General features: G+C 44.6%; 1 protein-coding gene across 3 annotated transcripts in view; it reads right to left on the bottom strand.

The window, feature by feature from the left end:
• The window catches only part of NSD1 (nuclear receptor binding SET domain protein 1), a 61,175-nt gene that overhangs the window by 26,982 nt on the left and 14,785 nt on the right, over positions 1-19,408 (bottom strand). For 2 of the 3 annotated variants that reach the window (XM_053991450.1, XM_053991449.1), the window contains 8 exons: positions 17,337-17,469; positions 14,222-14,394; positions 9,749-12,329; positions 6,211-6,332; positions 5,772-6,066; positions 3,932-4,041; positions 2,798-2,867; positions 2,386-2,504 (listed from right to left, as the gene is read on the bottom strand). In XM_053991450.1, the coding sequence (XP_053847425.1) occupies positions 2,386-2,504; positions 2,798-2,867; positions 3,932-4,041; positions 5,772-6,066; positions 6,211-6,332; positions 9,749-12,329; positions 14,222-14,394; positions 17,337-17,469 (3,603 nt within the window). The remainder of the gene's footprint in view (positions 1-2,385; positions 2,505-2,797; positions 2,868-3,931; positions 4,042-5,771; positions 6,067-6,210; positions 6,333-9,748; positions 12,330-14,221; positions 14,395-17,336; positions 17,470-19,408) is intronic. The other variant, XM_053991451.1, reaches the window with a different exon arrangement.

The following is a 19,408-nucleotide window of genomic DNA, read 5'->3' as shown; positions in this document are numbered from 1 at the left end:
CTGGCAGAAGCAGCAGCCATCACTCCCACACCTCTAGGCCTGCTTGGTGCAAGCCTGTCCAGCTAACAATCACGAGAGGGAGCTTTGCACCACTTGTATGGAAAGTCTGAGCTGTGGTGCTACTAAAGCTTGTAAGCTGAATTGAATGCCTTTTGAACACATTCTGAATCTGGGAAAAAAAGGACATAAAGAGCTTCTAAAGTTTAAAGCTGGAAGAACCTGGAGCTAGTATTCTGCTCAGATAATGATGCTTTCTTTGCCTGGAACTGTTGGTTTTTCCCCTATTCCCTGAATGTAGCAGTATGACTTTATTTGGGGACACTTTAAAGCCATGTGCCTTCTGTGGAGCAATGATGCACAGATGCACTGAGGGCACATTACAAAGATGAATGGTATAAACTGACTTTATTGAGATTAAAAAAAGAAAAATAGCAAAGTCCCAACTACAGGCTACTGCCATTCCAACATACCTTACACAGTACAGTCTTGTTCTAACCCTGCTCCCAGAACTGCCCAGGGAAGGGATGTCAGAGCTAGGCAGGATGGGCAAAGCCCATCCTTTGTGAACATGGAAAAGGGCATTGCCACTCAAGGATCTGCCACTGTTTCCCCTCCTTCCTCTGCCCAGCACAAACACTGCAACACTAAATACCTCCTGCAGAAAGAAAGGCTCATCCCAGGTCTTCTTCCAGAACTATCCCTGCTGTTGTGTCTGGCACAATCCCAAAGCCTGACCTGTTCTTTGGCACAGCCTGACCTTGGCTCACAACCTTGACAACCATTTCAACAGCATTTTCCATCTCATTCTGTCAGTCTCTTACTGCCCTGATGTTGTAAATTTGCACTCCTGGCTCAACAGACTGGCAAGACGAGAAAGCTGCTTAGCTCAGCCCAGGCTGACAAGCTTTCCTCTGCCCTCTTTTCCTTGGAAGGCAGCTGGATCCGAGGCTTCACTGTGCTGTATCATCAAACAATGTATTTTTTCTAGCAAAGTGGAGTTCCTAGCCCAGTGTGTGCAGTCACTGAGGGACCAGCATGGTCTGAATTCCACATGAAAGCACAACTGCATCTCCACAGCATTCCAATACTCACCTAAGCCAGGGGATGAACACCCACCACACCATCTAAAGAGACACAATTACACAGAAAGGAAGGCTGGCAAAGGTGCCACGCATTGACCTTTTTTTTTTGGCATGGCTGACACCATACCCGACTTCTGGTACTCAATATAAATGTCTACAGCTAGAGGCAGTTAAGACTGAGTTTCCTCTGCACTGAGTGGTGAGTACAGGATTCAGAGCCATGGCCTAGATCTTTGCTGCTCTGAGCTGCCCCTCTCTTCACAGAGAATTTGCTGCCTCTTAGTGGATACAGCAGACAATGTTAACTGCCCCTGCCCAGCACTGGCAAAGGTATTTGTACAGGCTGTTTTAAAACATTAATCCAGCTGAGCACACTTCAAAAAGAACACTGACACCAGCACAGCAAAGCTTACATGGATCAAGGGTATTACCCCAATTTATTAACTTTATCACAAATGCCCTCTCCAAAATGCAGCAGGACGGCTCGAACTGTTTGAAGTGATGTGAGGTTTGTGTTCTCCTGTAAACTGTGTCACAACAACAAATATAACAGTATTGATCTATAATTGGCTCCTGAAATACATACTGACTATCCTGCCTGCTGCTGAACCTGGGCCACTGGAAGTGAGAGGCGATGGCGAGAGGCCCAGAGGTGTCCTGCCTCTCCAAGGAAGTCTTGCTTCCCCTACACTTGCTGAAAACTGGCTCATTCCTAAAAGGCAAAATGTGCTTGTCAGAGATATTTATACACTGACCCTGCTAATATGTAGCAGAAGGAATTGCCCCAGTTATCCCTTTCTGCTGAATGGCAGAATGCAATCAGAGGCTCTTGTGAGCAGTCACAGACAGACCCCCCCCCCAGCCCGTCCAAAGGGGTTCTTGACTCATCCTGGTGTTCAGGTGCAAGCAGAAGGAGCTGAAGTCCAGTCTAGTGCTTGTACTTCAAACTGGTTTGTAAAAGGGCAGGAGTCCCACCCCCAGAGAAGACCTTTTACAGCAGTTTGATTTTCTGAGGTGCAAAGCGGGATGCCAGGCAAAACCTGGTTCCATGAATTCAGAACAGCCTCTCTCACAGAGAATAAGCTGAGCAGCAGTTTGAAAACAGAACCTGAGTTAAGCATCATTACAAAATAGCTACTAGATCAAGGAGGTATCTTCAGCCTAACCCAAGCTCATGCAGCTGCATCAGTGGGACAAATTCTCAAATGACAGACCAAAAGATGTCTCTGGCTTAGGCTCTGCCAAGTACTCTGGGAAGTAGCAAACAGGTTATAGGGATGAGAGCATGAAGATCCAACAGTACCTCAGAGTGTGGGGTCTCCCCCAGCCCCTCCTCATTTTTCTCCTTCTTGGAATGGACTGCAGTAGAGGTATGGCGCTGTCTCTTCCTCTTTCGCTGTTTCTCCAAGAGCTTTTCAGAAGCTGGGATGCAACAAAAAAACCATTCAAGGAAAATGCAGAAATAATTCCCTTGCTGAAGGTGACACTATCAAGTTCTTCAGCCTGAGAGCTTCAGGCTGGGTCCTATATTCTTTGAGGGCCGAAGGGCTGGGGTTATACCAGCCTCCAGGCACTCAGCCCTCTGCCCTGCAGCCATCACAGAACCACCAATTCATACTGGTTTAAGCAACTTTTGCTGGGCTACTGAATCCAGAGTACCAAGCACTGATCCAAATATCACAACAGTCTGCCCTGCTATCCCTGCCTTCACTTACCTTCTCCCAGGTCCTGGAAGTGGGCTGGTGAGTAGAGCTCAGAGCTGTCACTCTCTGAAGGGCCAGTACCCTACAAACACAGGAGAGAGAGAGCCAAGTCACCAAATGAAAAGAGGCACACACTCCTCAACCGTGAAACCTTTTGGAATGACTGCAACACCTAATTTACCATCCAGGTCATGCATTCATCAGTCATTAGAGATTTTACAAGAAAATATTTGGTTTGTGTGTGTGAGAAATCACACATGTAAAAGTCTGTCTCTGGGAAGGGAGGAATGTGGAGTCTGATGTGTATTGTGCTCATCAGCACCATTCACTGCTTCCTGTGCTTTCCCAAAAAGGCTGCTAATACTCTGCAAAGTGCTGGGAAAAGACATTCTCTTCTGAGTTTACACTTTTACAGACCTTAAGACTGAAATACACTGGCCTCTACATTACTGCAATGGAGATAACTGTACTAAGACTGTGCTCTCAGAGAAAGAAAAAGGAAAGAAGTATTATTAATCAACTTTAGGAACAGTGGCAACAAGTTCTGTGCAGGCACACGATCTGAAACAAATACAAGCTGCATTTTTCCAAACCATGCCACTGAATATAGAGTATTCAGGGGAGAAGAGCAGCATTTTCTTTAAAAATCTGAACCAAACAAGGTATCCTATGTGTCATTCACCGCAAGCTTCCATCCTGCTTCAAGCTCTGCACTTACATGCATTCACTAGCTCACTTGGAAAGGTAACAAAGAAAACACTGCTCAGAGGAAATCGAATGCAGAAGGACAAAGCCTTAGGTTCAAGTTCAAGCTACATTGTAACATGACAGAAAACCTCTGTACAGAACACTTCTGCTCATACCTTTCCAGCCAGCATCCAGATGACTCCTTTTCCATATAAATCAATTTTAAAAATGAGATTTTAAGCCAGAACTATCCCATCCCCATTACAAGTGGGGAGGGGTGGGGGACAGTAGATTATTTCATCATAACACAGCAACCAGCACCTTTGGGAAGGGTGGACCTTTGCTGCTGGGTCACAGCCAACAAAAAACCACATCCCATTGCATTGTGCCTTGTTTAGCAGGATCTGCTGTCTGGGCCTGTTTTCTATCTGGTTTTCAAAAGAGCTGGAAGGGAAGTACCTTCTTTTGGGGAGTCCATTCCTCCTTCTTTGGCATAAAGGCAGTGTCCAAGTCATTGGATTCCAAGAGCTTTTTAGTGGGCTTCCTTTGACGCTTGCTTTCGAAGTTTCCTGCAATGAAACCCTTCACATCAGATGAACAGGGGTTTTCTTGCCTTCAATCAGATTAAAATCATTAAGTAAATATCAGCCAACAGTTCAAAATAATCTGCTTCACTCTGTCTTTGGGATCATAAGCTCCTAGGGCAGAGATGCCAATTACCTGCTTCTGTACAACTTCAATAAAAACAGACCTCAGTCTGCCATGACCTTCAGGCTCACCTCAGTATGTAATATAAAAACCCACCCACAGAAGAGAGGATGTGAACTCACTGCCAGCAGGTAACACATGCTGGCAGCACAATTCACATCATAATTTCCCAAACACTTTGATCTGCATAAGCCAGTCCTACCACTGACACAGCCCTGCCTACACTTCCACACCCCTCACACCAGCATTCATGCTGCTGTAGTAAACAGGCTGAAGATCACAATCCTGGTTAAAACTACTTGAGAGAAGATATCTTAACAAAATCAGGTGTAACCTGCACTATTTCCTACTCAAGCTTTATCCTGGCCCTCAGAAGGTAGAAAGTTGCTAGACCTGGGCTCCTTCACTAATTTTGGCAACAGTATAAACTTAGAACCAGGAAATGCTGATGCTGAGTGCAGACACTTCACAGACACAGCCTGTTACCCGTCCCACCCCATTCATCCGCTGCCTTTGACAGTCTCAGCTGTGCCCTTTGACACCTCTGTAGGCACAGCTCATCCATCACACTCCTAACCCTCAAGACAAGCTTCTGCCCACTGTGTGCTTCAGCAAAAGGTGAGGGGGAAATGACTGAAAAGAGCTACACAACCTCTGCAGACTGGACGTTTGCTCCCAGCCTGCCTGCTGCAGCCTGTTCTGTTCTCCTGCATCTCCAGTCTTGGGTTCACATCCTCAGTTTTTCCTCCTTTAATCCTCTCCAACTTCCCACTTCCTTGTGACACCCACAAGTCTCCAGAGGCAATCCCTCTTCCCTCACAAATGACAGGCTAACTGATCTCCCACTGACCATAAATCTCTCTGCTTGGATTATTTTTTTTGACTACAAGCCCTTTAGGAACAGTGTTCCCTCCAAGCTAGCACAGCCAGAACACCAGGGCTTTAACTCTGGACATGTCTTTAGATGCTATCAGAAAATAAATATACTAAAAGGAGACTCTGAGATTGACACTGCTGGAAAGGGAAAAGGACCCTCAGACCACACTCCTCCTACACCGTGCCTTACTGAAGACCAGACCCTGGCTTGCTGCTCACACAAGTCCCCAAAAAATTCTACAGATGCTTAGAACCAATTAAGTATGAAGTTCTTCCAGAGGGAATTGTGTGCTACAGCTCCCTGAGCTCTCTAGGAGAGCAAAAGATCACTCCATGAGCAACGAAGCTTAGACTTTGTGCATCACCCTCAGCACAGCAATGTCCATCTAAGGGGATTACAGCAGCAAGAGATTATGAAGCTAAAGGAATGTCACTGTTTGGGAGCACAGACAGCAAGGACTCGGAGAGAGTCATTCTGTGCAAGGATCTAAGAGGACCACCACAGCCTATAGAAAGCCAGCAGCACCAAGTCACTGGACACCCTTGCACCTGCCCTCTCTCCCTTCTCAACACAGTAGCAGTCAGTGAGTGAAGGAAGGTGTGAACAAACTGTGGCCACAGCCACTGATCTTTTCATGCTGCCCCAAAAATAATTTTTCACTGAACTTGAGTTACTTTCACTTACAAAAGCAGCATCACACAACCTGCCACTTACCTGATTTCAGGAATCCCTCTTCTGCATCTGGAGAAGCAGAAACTTCAGAAGCATCCGAGGAAGACAGAACCACCACCTCTGGAAAATCTGAAGATCCTCCTTGAGCTTGACTAGGGGGATCAGTGGAGTGGGATTCTAGTTCTGAGAAGGAACACTCTGCTTCAAGGACGGGAGGGGACTCTTTGGTTGAAGATGGAGTTGAAACCAAAGAACTTGGCCCCCGCTGGGTATCTCTGTCAGGACTGCATTGGGCAGGAACACCTCCTTCAAATTCAGACCTCGCCACAGAATTCGCCTGGCACGGTGAAATATGTTGGTGAAAACATTCATTCTGCATGGCACTGCACACAGCAAGAACACTCAGCCACAAAGAACATAAACACACACAGACCAGAGCCCTGAAGAAATAACCACAAAGAGCACATTGGCCTTCACCCACCTTTTGTAATTGCTCCTGGCCCTTCTTTGATTTTTTCTTGGGTGCAAACAAGTGATCATATTCTTCTGCATATTCCAGAAGCCGTTTACTTGGCTTTCTAAGGCGCTTCCTCTCTGAATGTGCTAAGAAAAAGGAAAGCAGCTTCAAGACTGTGTTTCTGAGATGATCACAAGACATCTGTGGATAATAGCTGTTCCTGCCTTCTCTTCCAGAGGTTCCATGTGGGAAGAGCTGATAATTCTCTCTTTGAGACAGCTCAAAGAATTTTTTGAGTTTCCTATTTTCCAAAATTCCAACTTAGCAGGGGGGATTTTTAAGGACTTTAAGCAGTTCAGGTAAGAAATCAAAACACACCAGACTGAGAGGCTCATGAAATTTCACCCAACATGTCCCTACAAGCTACATCTAATTTGCCCGCAGTACTTCTACCAGAACCAAAAGTCATTAGAAAGTCATTACTCTTTTGCTGTTTACCCAAACTCTTCTGGTTTTAGTGCAGGGGCACAGGAAAACACTGTTTTCCCGTAACACAGTTCAGCCACTAGTTTCACTAGGAACACGTAAACTTAATTCCTTCCCTTCCCCTCCTCCCTGGCGTTTTTTAATATACTAAAAATTCCCCATACGCTACTGTGAGCCCATTTATTGCTTTGTTTGTTCCACAATGAGATCAGGGAACCAGTGACTGCGGCACTTCTTGTCTCTGCACAGTGTGGTAGCATTGCAAGGTAAAAGGTGTTTCCTCACCACAACCCTAACCACCCGTGCTACACCACCTCGACACACCAACGCAAGGCAAGCTCCAAGAAACAGAACCCTGATGCTGTAACATCTCTTCTCAGCAAGCTGCAAAAGCAAGGTGATGAACATTTATGTCTTTTTCTCACTTCCCAAAGAATACCTCTGAATATCTCTGATTTTTCTCCTTTTTTAGCATTCAAAATCATTAAATAATATTGCCCAAAGCTTTCCCCTAGTCAGGAAAATACCTGTGGTCTCCTGGAAGTTTTGGAACAACAATAAATATTCTCTTTGCTTCATTTCCTTTGTAGGAGGTGGCTTTTTCTTCTTTAGAACGGAAGCATTTTATAACAAAGCATTTCACTGTAATGCTTCAGAACAGGGATGTTGGACAAGATTGCTGCATTTTATTGTGGCTTTGTGGTTAAACAAGCATGAAAATGTCAAAGTTGGCCAAAAGAGAAGAAAGAAACAACTTTCTCAAACACAGCTATTTTCAGCCTCTATTAACACTCTGCACAGGTGTCTGAGTGAAACACACATTTCAGCACATAAGCAGTTTTGGGATGAGTATCCTCACCAGGCAACTATTTAGAGCCCCAGAATCGTGCAGCAGAGTACAAAGCAGTGTGCCAGAAGGGCTGGCTTAACTGCTTTTTGTTCCCAAAAGGAATCCCATACAAGAATCCCAAATGCAGACTAACAGTGGCAAATCACAGACCTGATAAAACTTTTATTTATAAAATTGGTTTACATCAGCCAATTCCACCAATCTTCAGGTCTGCCTTATTTGCTCTAAACCACTGTATAAGGTTTGTGGCAAAATTATGCCCAGTGCTGCCATTTAACTATGATGAAGACTTTATGCAGTTTGAGCTTACTGGAAATGGCACAGTTGTGACTACAATCTGTTCTGATCTCTTACATTGAAGCTGCCTGCTGTGGGCAAGGATTGGTCACATCTCTAAGCACTGCAGTCAGTCCAGTTTCCAGCATCAATTTCTCTACTTTCTAGGCCTTGCCCAACATAAAGGAATGGTCTCAACACAGCATTAGAGGTTTACTCAGTCCCACCAGCACTGGGGATGCTACAGCAGCCCTGACAGTGGCACCAGTGCCTCTCCACAGCACATCTGTACAAAGGGGGGTGGGTGTGCACAGAGCTCACATGCTATTTAGGGCAGGGGAATTAGTTTATGCTGCAGTTGCTGATCTGGCACTTTTGCCAGCAAACCCAGGCCCTGACTGCTGCTGCTGCATCCCTGGGTGCAGCACCAAGACCCTGTACACTCCTCTCCACTGTCACACCCTGCCCAGAGCCCGCTGCTTTCCTCTGCCACTACCCCCCAACTTTACTGCCTCTCAGCACCTCCTCTTCCCTAGCTCGCTCTGCAGACCTTTATCTTCACCTCACACAGCATCACTGCAGGGATGCTTCAACTCCCAAACCACCACGAAAATGTAAAAACCTGCCTGGATCTCAGTGTGAAGGAAGAACCCACAGCACAGCCCAGAATGTGCATCCTCTCACCTGCTCTATAGAGAATTCAGTCCTCAAAAACAGAGACCCAGCCAGAGTCAGTGAATGATTAAGCTGGTCATGACTTAAAACCAGAACTTTTACCCCAGGTGTTACACCCTATAGGCTTGTTTTCTGTGCCTGCTGCAACTTGCCTTGGGCAGGTCCCACAACCATTAAGCCAGGAGCTGCCTTTGCCACAATTGAAACAGAAGTGCAGGCCGCCTCCAGCAACAACAAAAAGTAAAATACACACATCAAAATCTGCACTGAGAGAACACATAAGTGACAGAATGCACATAGGCTCAAAATTATGATGAGTTGTATTATTTTATGATATCACAGTTAGATTAGAGCGATTTAGTGTGGTGAAACCTATGCAAAATCCTAATTTTATTGGTTTTATTAAGGTGTGTTTCCCCAGATTCCCTACAGAAGCCAGAGGACAGTACATGTTGAATATGGTTCTGCTGGCCCTATTCCTTCCACACATCCTTTTATTTTTCCCCTTGGCTTTACCCAAATGTCCCCACCTCTGTGGGAGAGGCAGGGCTCTCTTGCCTTTTGGTCCTCAGAACCCTCCTCCTTCCTAGGTCATTTCTCTTCCAATGCTGCTGTCTTATTCTGTCTGCCATATTCCAGACCCACCTCCAGCCCAGCCTCTCTGGCAGCTTCTCTCTCTTCTGTTCTTTCTTTCACCCATCAGGCAGCCACACCAGAAGTGTAAATTGGGAAATCTGTGGGGCTCCACAAGTCACTATGAGCAGCTAATAAAATTCCACACTAAAACCCAAAAAACTCCCAACACATCATCTTGAGGAAATCCTACAGAACAAACCAAAGACAAACTATGTCAAACAGCACTATCAAAGATAGAAAACAGAACAGCCATTGAGGCTCAGTTTCCTGGAACTTTCTAGCACTGACCTATCCCACTAACACCAAGCTTGTGGCTCTAAGGAACACACTATGAAGGTGCAAGTTAAAAAAAAAATTCCCAGGCTCAGAAGGATTCTTATTTTACCTTTCACTGTGGAAGAACTAAAGATTTTTAATGTGTGCAAAATTTTGTGACCAATAACCTGAGTTAACTGATAATTACTCTGCCTCCTTTGTTCTCCATGCTTACAGAGAACTCAGACCAAGGTCCCACACTTTCTTCTGCTCAGAAGTAGACATCTTCACATTGTCAGACAGCCCCAAGTTCTGTAACTTATCCTTTAAATGAAAAAGTGTAAAATGTATACAAATACTCTGGCGCAAGTCCAGCTCCCTTACCTTGTGCAGAGAATTCAGACTGGGGAGCAAAGTTGCCAAGCTCTGTTTCTGAGTCCATCACACTGGTGTTTGGCTTACCACATACATTCAAACGTTTATCAACTAAGTCTAAACGATTCTCAAAGTCCTTAACTGCCAAGTCTCCCTCAAGCACCTTTGAATGAGGGGAATGCCTACGTCCCAAGCACTCCTTTCCCTTCAGTGAAAAGCCACGAGAATTCAGGCCAAAGGCACTCTCCAAGTTTCCTTGTTCCCTAGATCTACTGATGTGCTTATTAGATCTAGCACTGCTTTGGTTAAAACGCTGCCATCGCTTTTTGGGTGCTACGTGATTGATATCATTAGACTCATCACCAAGAGAGCTCTCACTATTTGCCTCTGAATCCAAGTCTGGACTCTCCCCATTTTCAGCAGAATTGCAGCTCTCATTATTTCTACCAGCTTCAGGTCTCCTTCCAATACGACCTAAATTGTCATCAGATAAACAGGCAGAGTCTTCATCAGTTGAATGCTCTGTTAAATCAATACACTCTTTCCTCTCAGTATCTTCTGCCTCATTCCCTAGAGGACTGGTAACCGAACTGTGCACACGGAATGCATGTTCTCCTGAATCTCTGGGTAACCGACTTAGCAACTTACTTGGCCCTCCTGGTTTTAAGTCCTTTCTGTTTGAAACTGTTTTATCTCCAAGCTTTGATGACTGCTTAGATTTTGAACAGTTGCGTTTGGACATGCAATTTGTGCCGTTTGTCCCAGAAACAGCAGCACTCGCAGGCTCCCTTTTACCAGTACCAATCCCTGTCAACTTGGTTGGAGGACCACGTGAAAATGAGGAGTTGCTTATAGCAGAGTTTGGAGTTACTGTTTCCTGGACACAATCTCCATTCTTTTCTATTTTATATGGGGGACCTACAATAGACAAAGACTTGAGACCACTTGCAGAATTGCTTCCAGAACCATCACCTGTGCTGGTATTTCGAAATGGGACTATATTTTGACCAGTCATCAGTTGCTGCTCTTTTGTCTTACTGTCATGCATATCCTTCAACATCATTAACAAGGTGCTGAATTTGTAATCTGGTTCAATAGGCAAACGACCATGACCAGAAGTAGAAGCAAAAAGCAAAGGTACTGTGGCCTTTGGAGTGCCAGAGTCACTGGCATCGTCATTCATGGACCGATAGGACAGTTCCTTCAACTCCGACAGAACGTGCTTCACCACGGCTGTTTCGATTTCAGCAGAATCCCTGGGTTTCTCATGCATGTTGTTTAACAGTTTCTGACCATCAACTTTTCCACTTCTCTGAAGAGAATCTCTTGAAAGGCCAGAGAAACCTTTGGTATCTGAAGAAGAGCGATTCACACCACCCTCCTCTTCCACAAGAGAAGGCTCCAACCCAGCAACCTTTTCTTTATGTTTACATTTTATACTCCTGATTCGGGGTAATTTCACACTTTTCGGTTTCAAGATTGCTTGATTTGTAACAGCAGGCCAGGAGCTGTCCTTGGAAACACTTTGGGGGGTAGTGTGCTTGTTTGCTAGGGAAAGACTGTAATTTCTCACATCTGAAGAGCACTCAAGAGGTGTCAATGACATCTCAGCATCAGACAAACCTACTTCAAGCTCCCCGTCCGCAAATTCAGCATCAAGTCTGTTGGTTACTGAACCTCCCAGAGCTTTGCGATCTCGGTGCGACTTCTTCCTGGCCCTTCTGCTGCTCTTCTGAGAAAGATACATGGAAAGTTTAATGTTTCCACTTGATGTCATAGCAAAGTCCTTCTCCACTTTATCTGAAGAATCACTAACTTCAAGAGCACTAGAGGCTCTCTCTGAACTTTGGTCCATGGTATCTACATCACTATTCCCACCATCAGAGAGGGAAGAGGATGAATCTGATTCAGTTTGTTTTTTCTCAACACCAGCATCAGATCCAGAATAGTGTATTTGTAACTTGGAACTGCACAAAATGCCCAGGGAGCTCTTCTCTCTCTCAAAAGATGGGCTGGAAAACAAATCTCCTTGGAGGGTGTTTTTCAGAGCATCACTTTTACAATTCTCATAGTCTGGTTTTAGAGGTGTCTTTTCAAAACGTCTTTCTCCAAAGGAGGAAAGCAAATGGTTTTCCCTGGTGCTACTGGATGCTGTCAGGCTGTTGGCAATCCGGCGAAGCTCATGAGATGCGTGTTTCTCTGGTAGGTCCCCAACAAGCACATTTCTAACTACGCTCTCTGGTGTTTTGTCTTTGATTTCTTCCCTCGATGCTTCCCCTCTTGCACCACTCTTTTTTACTCTAGTCCTTTTTCTGCTTTCAGAGGTTGTTTTCACGTGTGGCTTGATGTGCAATTTTCCTTTTTCACTGGCCGCATGTCTGGAGTCAAAAGCCAAGGATTTAAAGCAGCCGTTCAGCTGTGTGTCCCTTTCTGCTCCAGGGCCATTGGCGTAGTATTCCAACTGCACGTCCTTCTCGCTGTCTGGCTCGCTGGAGTTCTGGCTGCACTTCTGATCTTCTGGCCCCCCAAGAAGAATATCTTCTGCCTGTCCAACACTGACTTCCCATTTAGCCCTAAATCTCTGAGGAACCTTAAAAGTTGGAGAGAAAAAAAAAAAAGAAAAAAAAAGACAAAATTTGAGTAGGTACCCAAAGAGATAAAAGAACACAGTGACATTCCTGCATTTTGCATCTTTAAGACAATCACATGGATTCCCTGGGACTGTGTCTGGCAGACTCAGGAAGTACTGCTCCTGGGTAAGCACCCTGCATTCCAGCTGAGCCCTGTGCATTAAAGGTCTCCAAAGAATCAGATGTCTTGGCATGCCAACACATCCTGAACACAACAGTCTGTAAAGGACAATGCATATGGTATGGATCCCTAGCACAGAAATGCAAAGCTACAGCCAACAAGCCTCACAAGGCAAATGCAGCATTGTTTTCCTCAAAATATCTGAGCAGACCTGTTTGCTGTCCTCATTGTTGATTCTTCCTGCATCCCCTGAATTCAGAGCACGATCTGCCCTCTCCATCAACTCACCTCGGGACTAACATGAGATCCACACACATCTAAGATGTGCTCTATCAAGTTCATAATGTTCATTCCTGAGAAGTCTCCTAGTTTAACTCTGTATCTGTAGAAAAACCAGAAAGCTCTCTGCATACTTAACAGGAACCTCTGCTAATACTCAAAATTAACATGAAACTTGTTTCTTATCTGCATGTGTAGTTTTTGGCTGCACAACAGCAAACCAAAAGCTTCACAACTACTCCTAAAATGAAAACCAAATCCAAAGCAGGAAGAACAACTCACACTGCTGACACTTTTCTTCTAAAGAAAAACCCAAAACAACAAAGCCTCATCTCAGCAGACTCAAAAGTTTCACGAAGCCTGATAGCAATCCAGCCAAATACTCTCGAGCTTTGCATCAATTCTGGCTTCCAGGGGTGCAAACCTAGACATTTATGTGAGTAACAAACATTTGATTCCCTCTACTGCAGGCATGCTGACACTCCATTTACATATAGAATGAGATTTCAGCCACGCAGCACTTGTAGGACCAGAGAAGTTACTTGGGAGCATGTCACTAGTTGTTGGGAGGGCTGAGAGCAAAAGGAGAGAAGTCCTTAAAGAAGATACTGAACATGCCCTTGGAAAAGAAAACCAAATAAGGCCACTGCCCCCAGGGACTCACATCTGCAAGAGCACATTCAATTTGATGGTTCTGCACTAACATAGGTTATAAAGCTTTAGAGTAAGAGAAAAAGAAAAACCAGATATCATTGCCTTGTATAACTATTTGCTCTCTTACAGTAACACAGTAGCCTCTGTAGTTCTTCACTTCAGCAATTCTAACGAGTTAATTTCTGCAGTCACCTTCCTAAAGACATAGACCAGACCCCTGTGTCACATTACATTAACTGGCTACAACTGCTCAGGGCTGTTATGTTTGGAAACGGAGATGGTGCGATGAGCCACAAAACTCATTCCCACAGGCTCACTGACAAAGCATTTTCCAAGTCAAATTTTAAGTCCTAACAGGCTTCTATAAAGAGAATTACTGAAGCAGTGCTAAAAACCCCACTGCTTTATCTCATCCAGTGATCTAGTGAAGCATGCAACTCCACCTCTGATTCAGATCAGCCAAAGGAGGCTGCCAGAGAGCACAGAAGTTTTTTAGCAGTGCTGCAATCCACATCAGGACAGGGCTGTGCCGCTGAACAGATCCCAGATTCCTCTGCCTTCCAGAGCTGTCCAGGGCAATAGAAGCAACAGTCACACCCCAGCACAGAAGAGAGCCTGGAAACTCCTGGCAGTTTATAAACTGTGCTGCTGTAAGGACACAAAGAATCCCTTCCCTGGCTGACTTGCTGCAGTCAGTCTCACAGAAGCTGTCAAAGTACAAATCCAGGCATAAAAGAATATTTTGTACTGTGCAGATTTAAAGAAATAAAAACATATTACACAAAACAGCTCTTTCACCTTATGTTTGTATCCTTTTTCCTTTTGCTTTCCTCTTTTCCGGAGAACAGGCAGCTCTTCAAACTGATGTCTCCCTTCAAAGAGGACAACAGCTTTCCCAGCAACCCAGGCTTTCTCTGAAGGTTCTCCTATGGCATCCACATAGTACTCTCGGTATGGTCTCCCACCGGAAACTATTTCAAAAAATTTAACAGAATTACCCCTTGTATGTAACAGAATAAAGACACAAAAAGAGACACAGAAAACAGTAACAATTTGAGAGGTAATTTTCAATTACATTTTGCTTAACAACATTCCCACATAGATGCCAGTTCTGGGGATTTCTACTCACAACTAAGGGAGACCCCTTTGTTTGCTGTTGTCTATATTCTATATTGCTACTCTATTTTTAAATTGTTTGGGCTTTTTTTCTTATAAATGATTGACACGCCTATGATTGGTCATCTTCCTACAGCAAAGATTGCTTGCAAAAAAAAAAAAAAAAGGCAAAAATATCTAAATACTTTTTTCCTTGAGAGACACAACACACCAGGCAGAACATTTATTTTCTGCTGCTCTCTGATTAATGATTAAACAGTCCAGAGCCCTTGACCGTTGGGAAAACACAACAGTGCTGGCACCACCCAGAACTGACATCCTTCTGGATAGGATTTACTCACACAGGTTAAGCCTCCCCCATCACAATACATCCCATCTTGTTCGATGTTTTAATACCAAACAAAGTCTTATTTACAACATAAAAAATGAACAGCACCATTTAAGCAAACACATGCACACACACTGAAAAGATTAGATGTAACATGACACAACATTAGTTGCAATGAGTCTCTCCATATTTCAGGCACAAGAGGTGCAGAGAATGAGAAGAAATTCAATCACAGGGGCACATTCAAAGATTCTTTAAAGGTACTTTCTATGCAAGAAAGTTGAACACACATGGTACAAATAAGAACTGAATCATTACTGGGTGGAAAAGGACAGGTCACAAGCATTTGAACAGAGCAAACAACACTTGAAAACAAGGGATACAAACTTCTCCCTGCAGTTTGCTGCAATGTATTAACCTTCTCCTGGAAACACCTTCACCCTCTGAACAGGCAGATTACACTTCCAGCCCACTTGGTTTGTGCTGCCTCTTCCAGGGTGCCAGCACAGTGTGGCAGCCTGGCCTTAAGTGATGTTGAAATTGAGATTCTAACCAAGACCACTGAAAGGATGACAGTAACCAGAACAACATCAAACCAAGTGCAAAGATCACAGGTTTCATCCACCCCATTCACAGTTCTGGGATTCAAGCCACTGAGCCTATACCTTCCAGCTCCAAAAATCTTCCAAGCCAAGAGCTTGCTGAGAAAAGGTAAACTGCCTTCAACTAAACACCATTCCTCAAATCCCAAGAGAAGAGCTTTCAGCACAAGTGACAAGGTTGAAGTGACCTGCCTTGTTTTGAAGGGCTTGTTCCCTTGGCAACAGGAGAGCCAAGGCAGTAGGACTGTGCTTCCTACAGTGCACACAGAGCCCAGCTCTTCCTGCCCAAAAGTGCCAGAATTCAGATCCACCTGCTTTGCCACCTTGGCATTGGGAAGGGAGGACAAGCAGATTACATACAGCCACAGCTGGAAAATAAAATTTTCCCCTGAGCTCCATTGGTTTGAACAGAGATAAAACAAGGATGAGAGAGTCCATCCTGTGGCTGGAGATGAGGCCTTCCTGGAACTTGCTGACAGAGCTTTTCCTCCTCCCTGCAGAATTCTTTTATTATCAATCCTCATGTACAGGCTGAGAGGGGAATATTGGACAGCTATATACATTAAATCCTGCCCAAAACTTCATGAGGAGGGATGTGGGGGGAACAATACATATCAGCATATCTTCTGGAAACATCTCTGACAGGATTTTGAGAGCTGGAAACAGACTATTTAAAATAACACATTCAGTATTCTCTAGAATCAGGATAAATGCCTCCGCAAAGGATGAAGGGGGAGGTGAAGAAAGAAGACTTCAGCAACCAGGCTTGGGGATGATGTGAGCACCACGTAGGAAAAGCTACTTCAAGTCTAGAGAAACAGCTCTAGAGTGAGCTGATGGCCACTCAGATAGAACTCCACTCATGCCCAGCACTTGTTGTGCTTAGGCGGGCAAGGGCCACAAAACCTGGAGACAAATACAGTAGTGAGTGGCAACCTCACCAGTCTAGAGCTGTCAGTGGCAGAAGATACCAGATCAAGGGGTTTACAGTTGCCCACAGAACAAAAAGAATCAGAAGGGGAAACCAGGAACAAATAAACCTTTCTGTTGGTGGCAGTCTCCCCGTGACATCTGGTATGACACTAAAAGCAAACAATTCCTCATTTCCCTTCTGTTCTCTCCATCACTCACCCCTATCTCTGTCTTGGTCTTTTAAGACTCTTTTTCCCTTTCTGGCTCTCTCCTGTGGTCAAGCACACACAGCTCTGTTATATTTGCCCATCCCTCCTCCTCACACTCAGCTCACTCATACTATACCCTGAACATTCACGTATGTGGCTCCATCTCTTGGTTCTTCCAGAATTTCCCTATCAACAGCCCCTTATTTTTTTGTGCCAAACAAGACCCAAAAATTTCACTTCCATGCACATGCTCCCATCACACCCTCAGGCACTTAGCAGCTACACTGCAATACCCCACACTCCACTCCTCAGCCTCTCCAGCCTCCTATTCTCCAAGAACAACTCTCTGTGTCCTCACACTCCAATCTTCCCATCTCTGCTTCCTCACCTGTTACACTTCTCTGATCAATCTCCTTTTTCTCTGCTTCACTATTTTGAGAGGCTGCTCTTTCTTCTGCACTGCCCTGAGCTTAGCCCAGCTATTTTGTCTTTCCTACAGTCCGGGAAGAAAAGCCTAAATGTCCAACAGCTGTTGGACACTGGAGCTGTGCCACTTCATCACCCTCACCCCCTTCTTCCTGCCACCTCCCTCATTTAGCTCTACTTTATGGATCCAGGTCTTGTTTTCCTCAGCAGAGTCTATTTCTTCGCACCTTTCAAAGGCCAGAAATGGTTTTAAAATTAATTTAAAACTGCATCCTGCCATACACAACACCTCCACTTTGTGGTCTGAGTAGATACAGTACCTTTCATTTTTGAGTGACAGTCCAGCACTGGGTCATGACAAATTGTGCATGGCCACCATGGGCGTCTGTTGAACTTGGCCCAAACAAGATCCCCAACTTCATACTTCACTGGAGGTTTCTTCTTGGCTGGGATCTTTGGGGAAAAACCAGAACACAAGAAATCACTAAAGCTCCAGATGCTTTTGAAGAGATTTGCCTCCCCCCCTGTGTGCAGATTAGGCGGGATAGCAGAGACATTTACATTAAAAAGAAAGTCCTGATTTTACTTAGTGGCTCCTATACCTTCAAAGAACACAATGGTTCTCCCCATTCTTCTGAAAGAACAAAACAATAAGAGGATTTGAGAAGGTTTTTGTTATTTTTTTAGTAAGTAACATGACCTCTGGTAAATGATTGCACTCAAACTTCACACATTTAAACAGGTAAATATTTTGAGTCACTACTACACCCCCATTATTTCACCAACACCAGTTTGTTCATTTCAAAGGTTGCAACATATGGAAAAAGTAGCAGTAAGAGACAGTGAATTTTTCCTGACTGAAATATGATAAGAACAGCAAGTGTTTATCAATCAGGGGAAAAAAAAAGAAAGTTGGTATCTACAAGTTAGTAGCTTTCCTGCTTCTCATATGTGCTCAGAAAAAAGCTTCACCAGAAAATATTTGAAACCAAAGGCGGGTACAATCACAAAAAATCTACTATACTGATGTTTAGCTTGTATGAGCAGATCTGGTGTTGCTTTGCTCCATAACTACGGAGCAGAAAGGGAGTGTAACAACAGTCAGCCCCTCTAGGACACAAACAGACACAACACGGACCTTGCCTGTCTCCAAAAGCTGCTCGCAAGTATCAACTCTGCAGATACAGTCACCCAGATCCACCCAGCTTCTCAGGGCTGTGCAGCAGCCACAAGAACACCAAAATCTTTCAATACACAAACCCAAAAGCTGTTTAATGCCATTTCTGTGTCACTGCCCAAGAGCTGAGAGCAGATCCTGGGCTGTTTGCGAAGCCCGAAGCCTCTCTGGCTGCATGTGCTTTACCAGCAGGACCTCTGCCAAGGAGAGGATCTAGGAGCTTTGGTGTTGTGAATAATTGAGCCAAGACGAGAAACAATAGATTTTCACAGGATACAAGAGTCCCTGTAGCCAGCTGTGAGGTATCCTGCCTGTTCAGCAGCACCCACCAACATGTCCCAGGTAGGTTCAGCATTTTAAGAGCTCCAAGAAGCACTCTAGGTATTTTTCCTGCCATTAAGTACAAGCAATATGCTCCTCATTAGAGTTGTTACAGCACAAACACACACCTTTCTGCTTCACTTCTCCATCCTGCTAACCACCCTGCTCCAGGCACGTCTCTTGCCATACCCAGTTCAACATCCCAGCAACTAAAACACAACAGACCTCTCTAATAAAAGGTATATTCCGTTTCTCATTGAGTTTTATGAGTCTTCTTCATGTGGTTAAAGAAAACACAAAAGAATAAACCCTGTCACATGAAAAAAAGGCACGTAATGATGTTACAGACTACATTATTGAAATTCTTCTCACTCACTCATCAAAAGCCACACAATAACTCATTGCTGAGCACGAGTTCAGGAAAATGGAACATGAACAGCACCTCTCTCTGCCACTGCCTTCCTGCAGCCCCTGCATCTCCAGCTGTATCTGTGAGCACAGGAACCAGAGGTGCTGCCTTGGCTATTGCTTTTAAAATGCAGATGCACTTTCAGATGCAAACCCCTTCTTTATTTAGTCTGTTTCCCTGCTTGAGTTCTTGTAAATGTGACTTTGGCCTCAAATTTTTTTGACACAGATTTCCAGCCTGGGCTTTGAGTGGCACATGTATATCCCAGCTGATTAGCCCCCATGCTGTGCATACACACACAATAGATGTGCATCTTACTGACAACTAAAACCTGAGCACGGTCATGGGACAGAGCAGTAAAACCTCGCTGGAGGTTTGCCAGAGCCATTCACATTGATCCACCTGAACGACATCCACAACCCCTGCCCTTAGGCAAGTCTGCATTTAAATCAACTCTTTGTCAACCTCCAACACCCCAGCCGAGT

Source organism: Vidua macroura, chromosome 15, assembly GCF_024509145.1.
Source record: "Vidua macroura isolate BioBank_ID:100142 chromosome 15, ASM2450914v1, whole genome shotgun sequence".
NCBI lineage: Eukaryota > Metazoa > Chordata > Aves > Passeriformes > Viduidae > Vidua > Vidua macroura.
The sequence above is the reverse complement of the archived record's forward strand: the minus strand, read 5'-3'. Positions and strand labels throughout refer to the sequence as shown.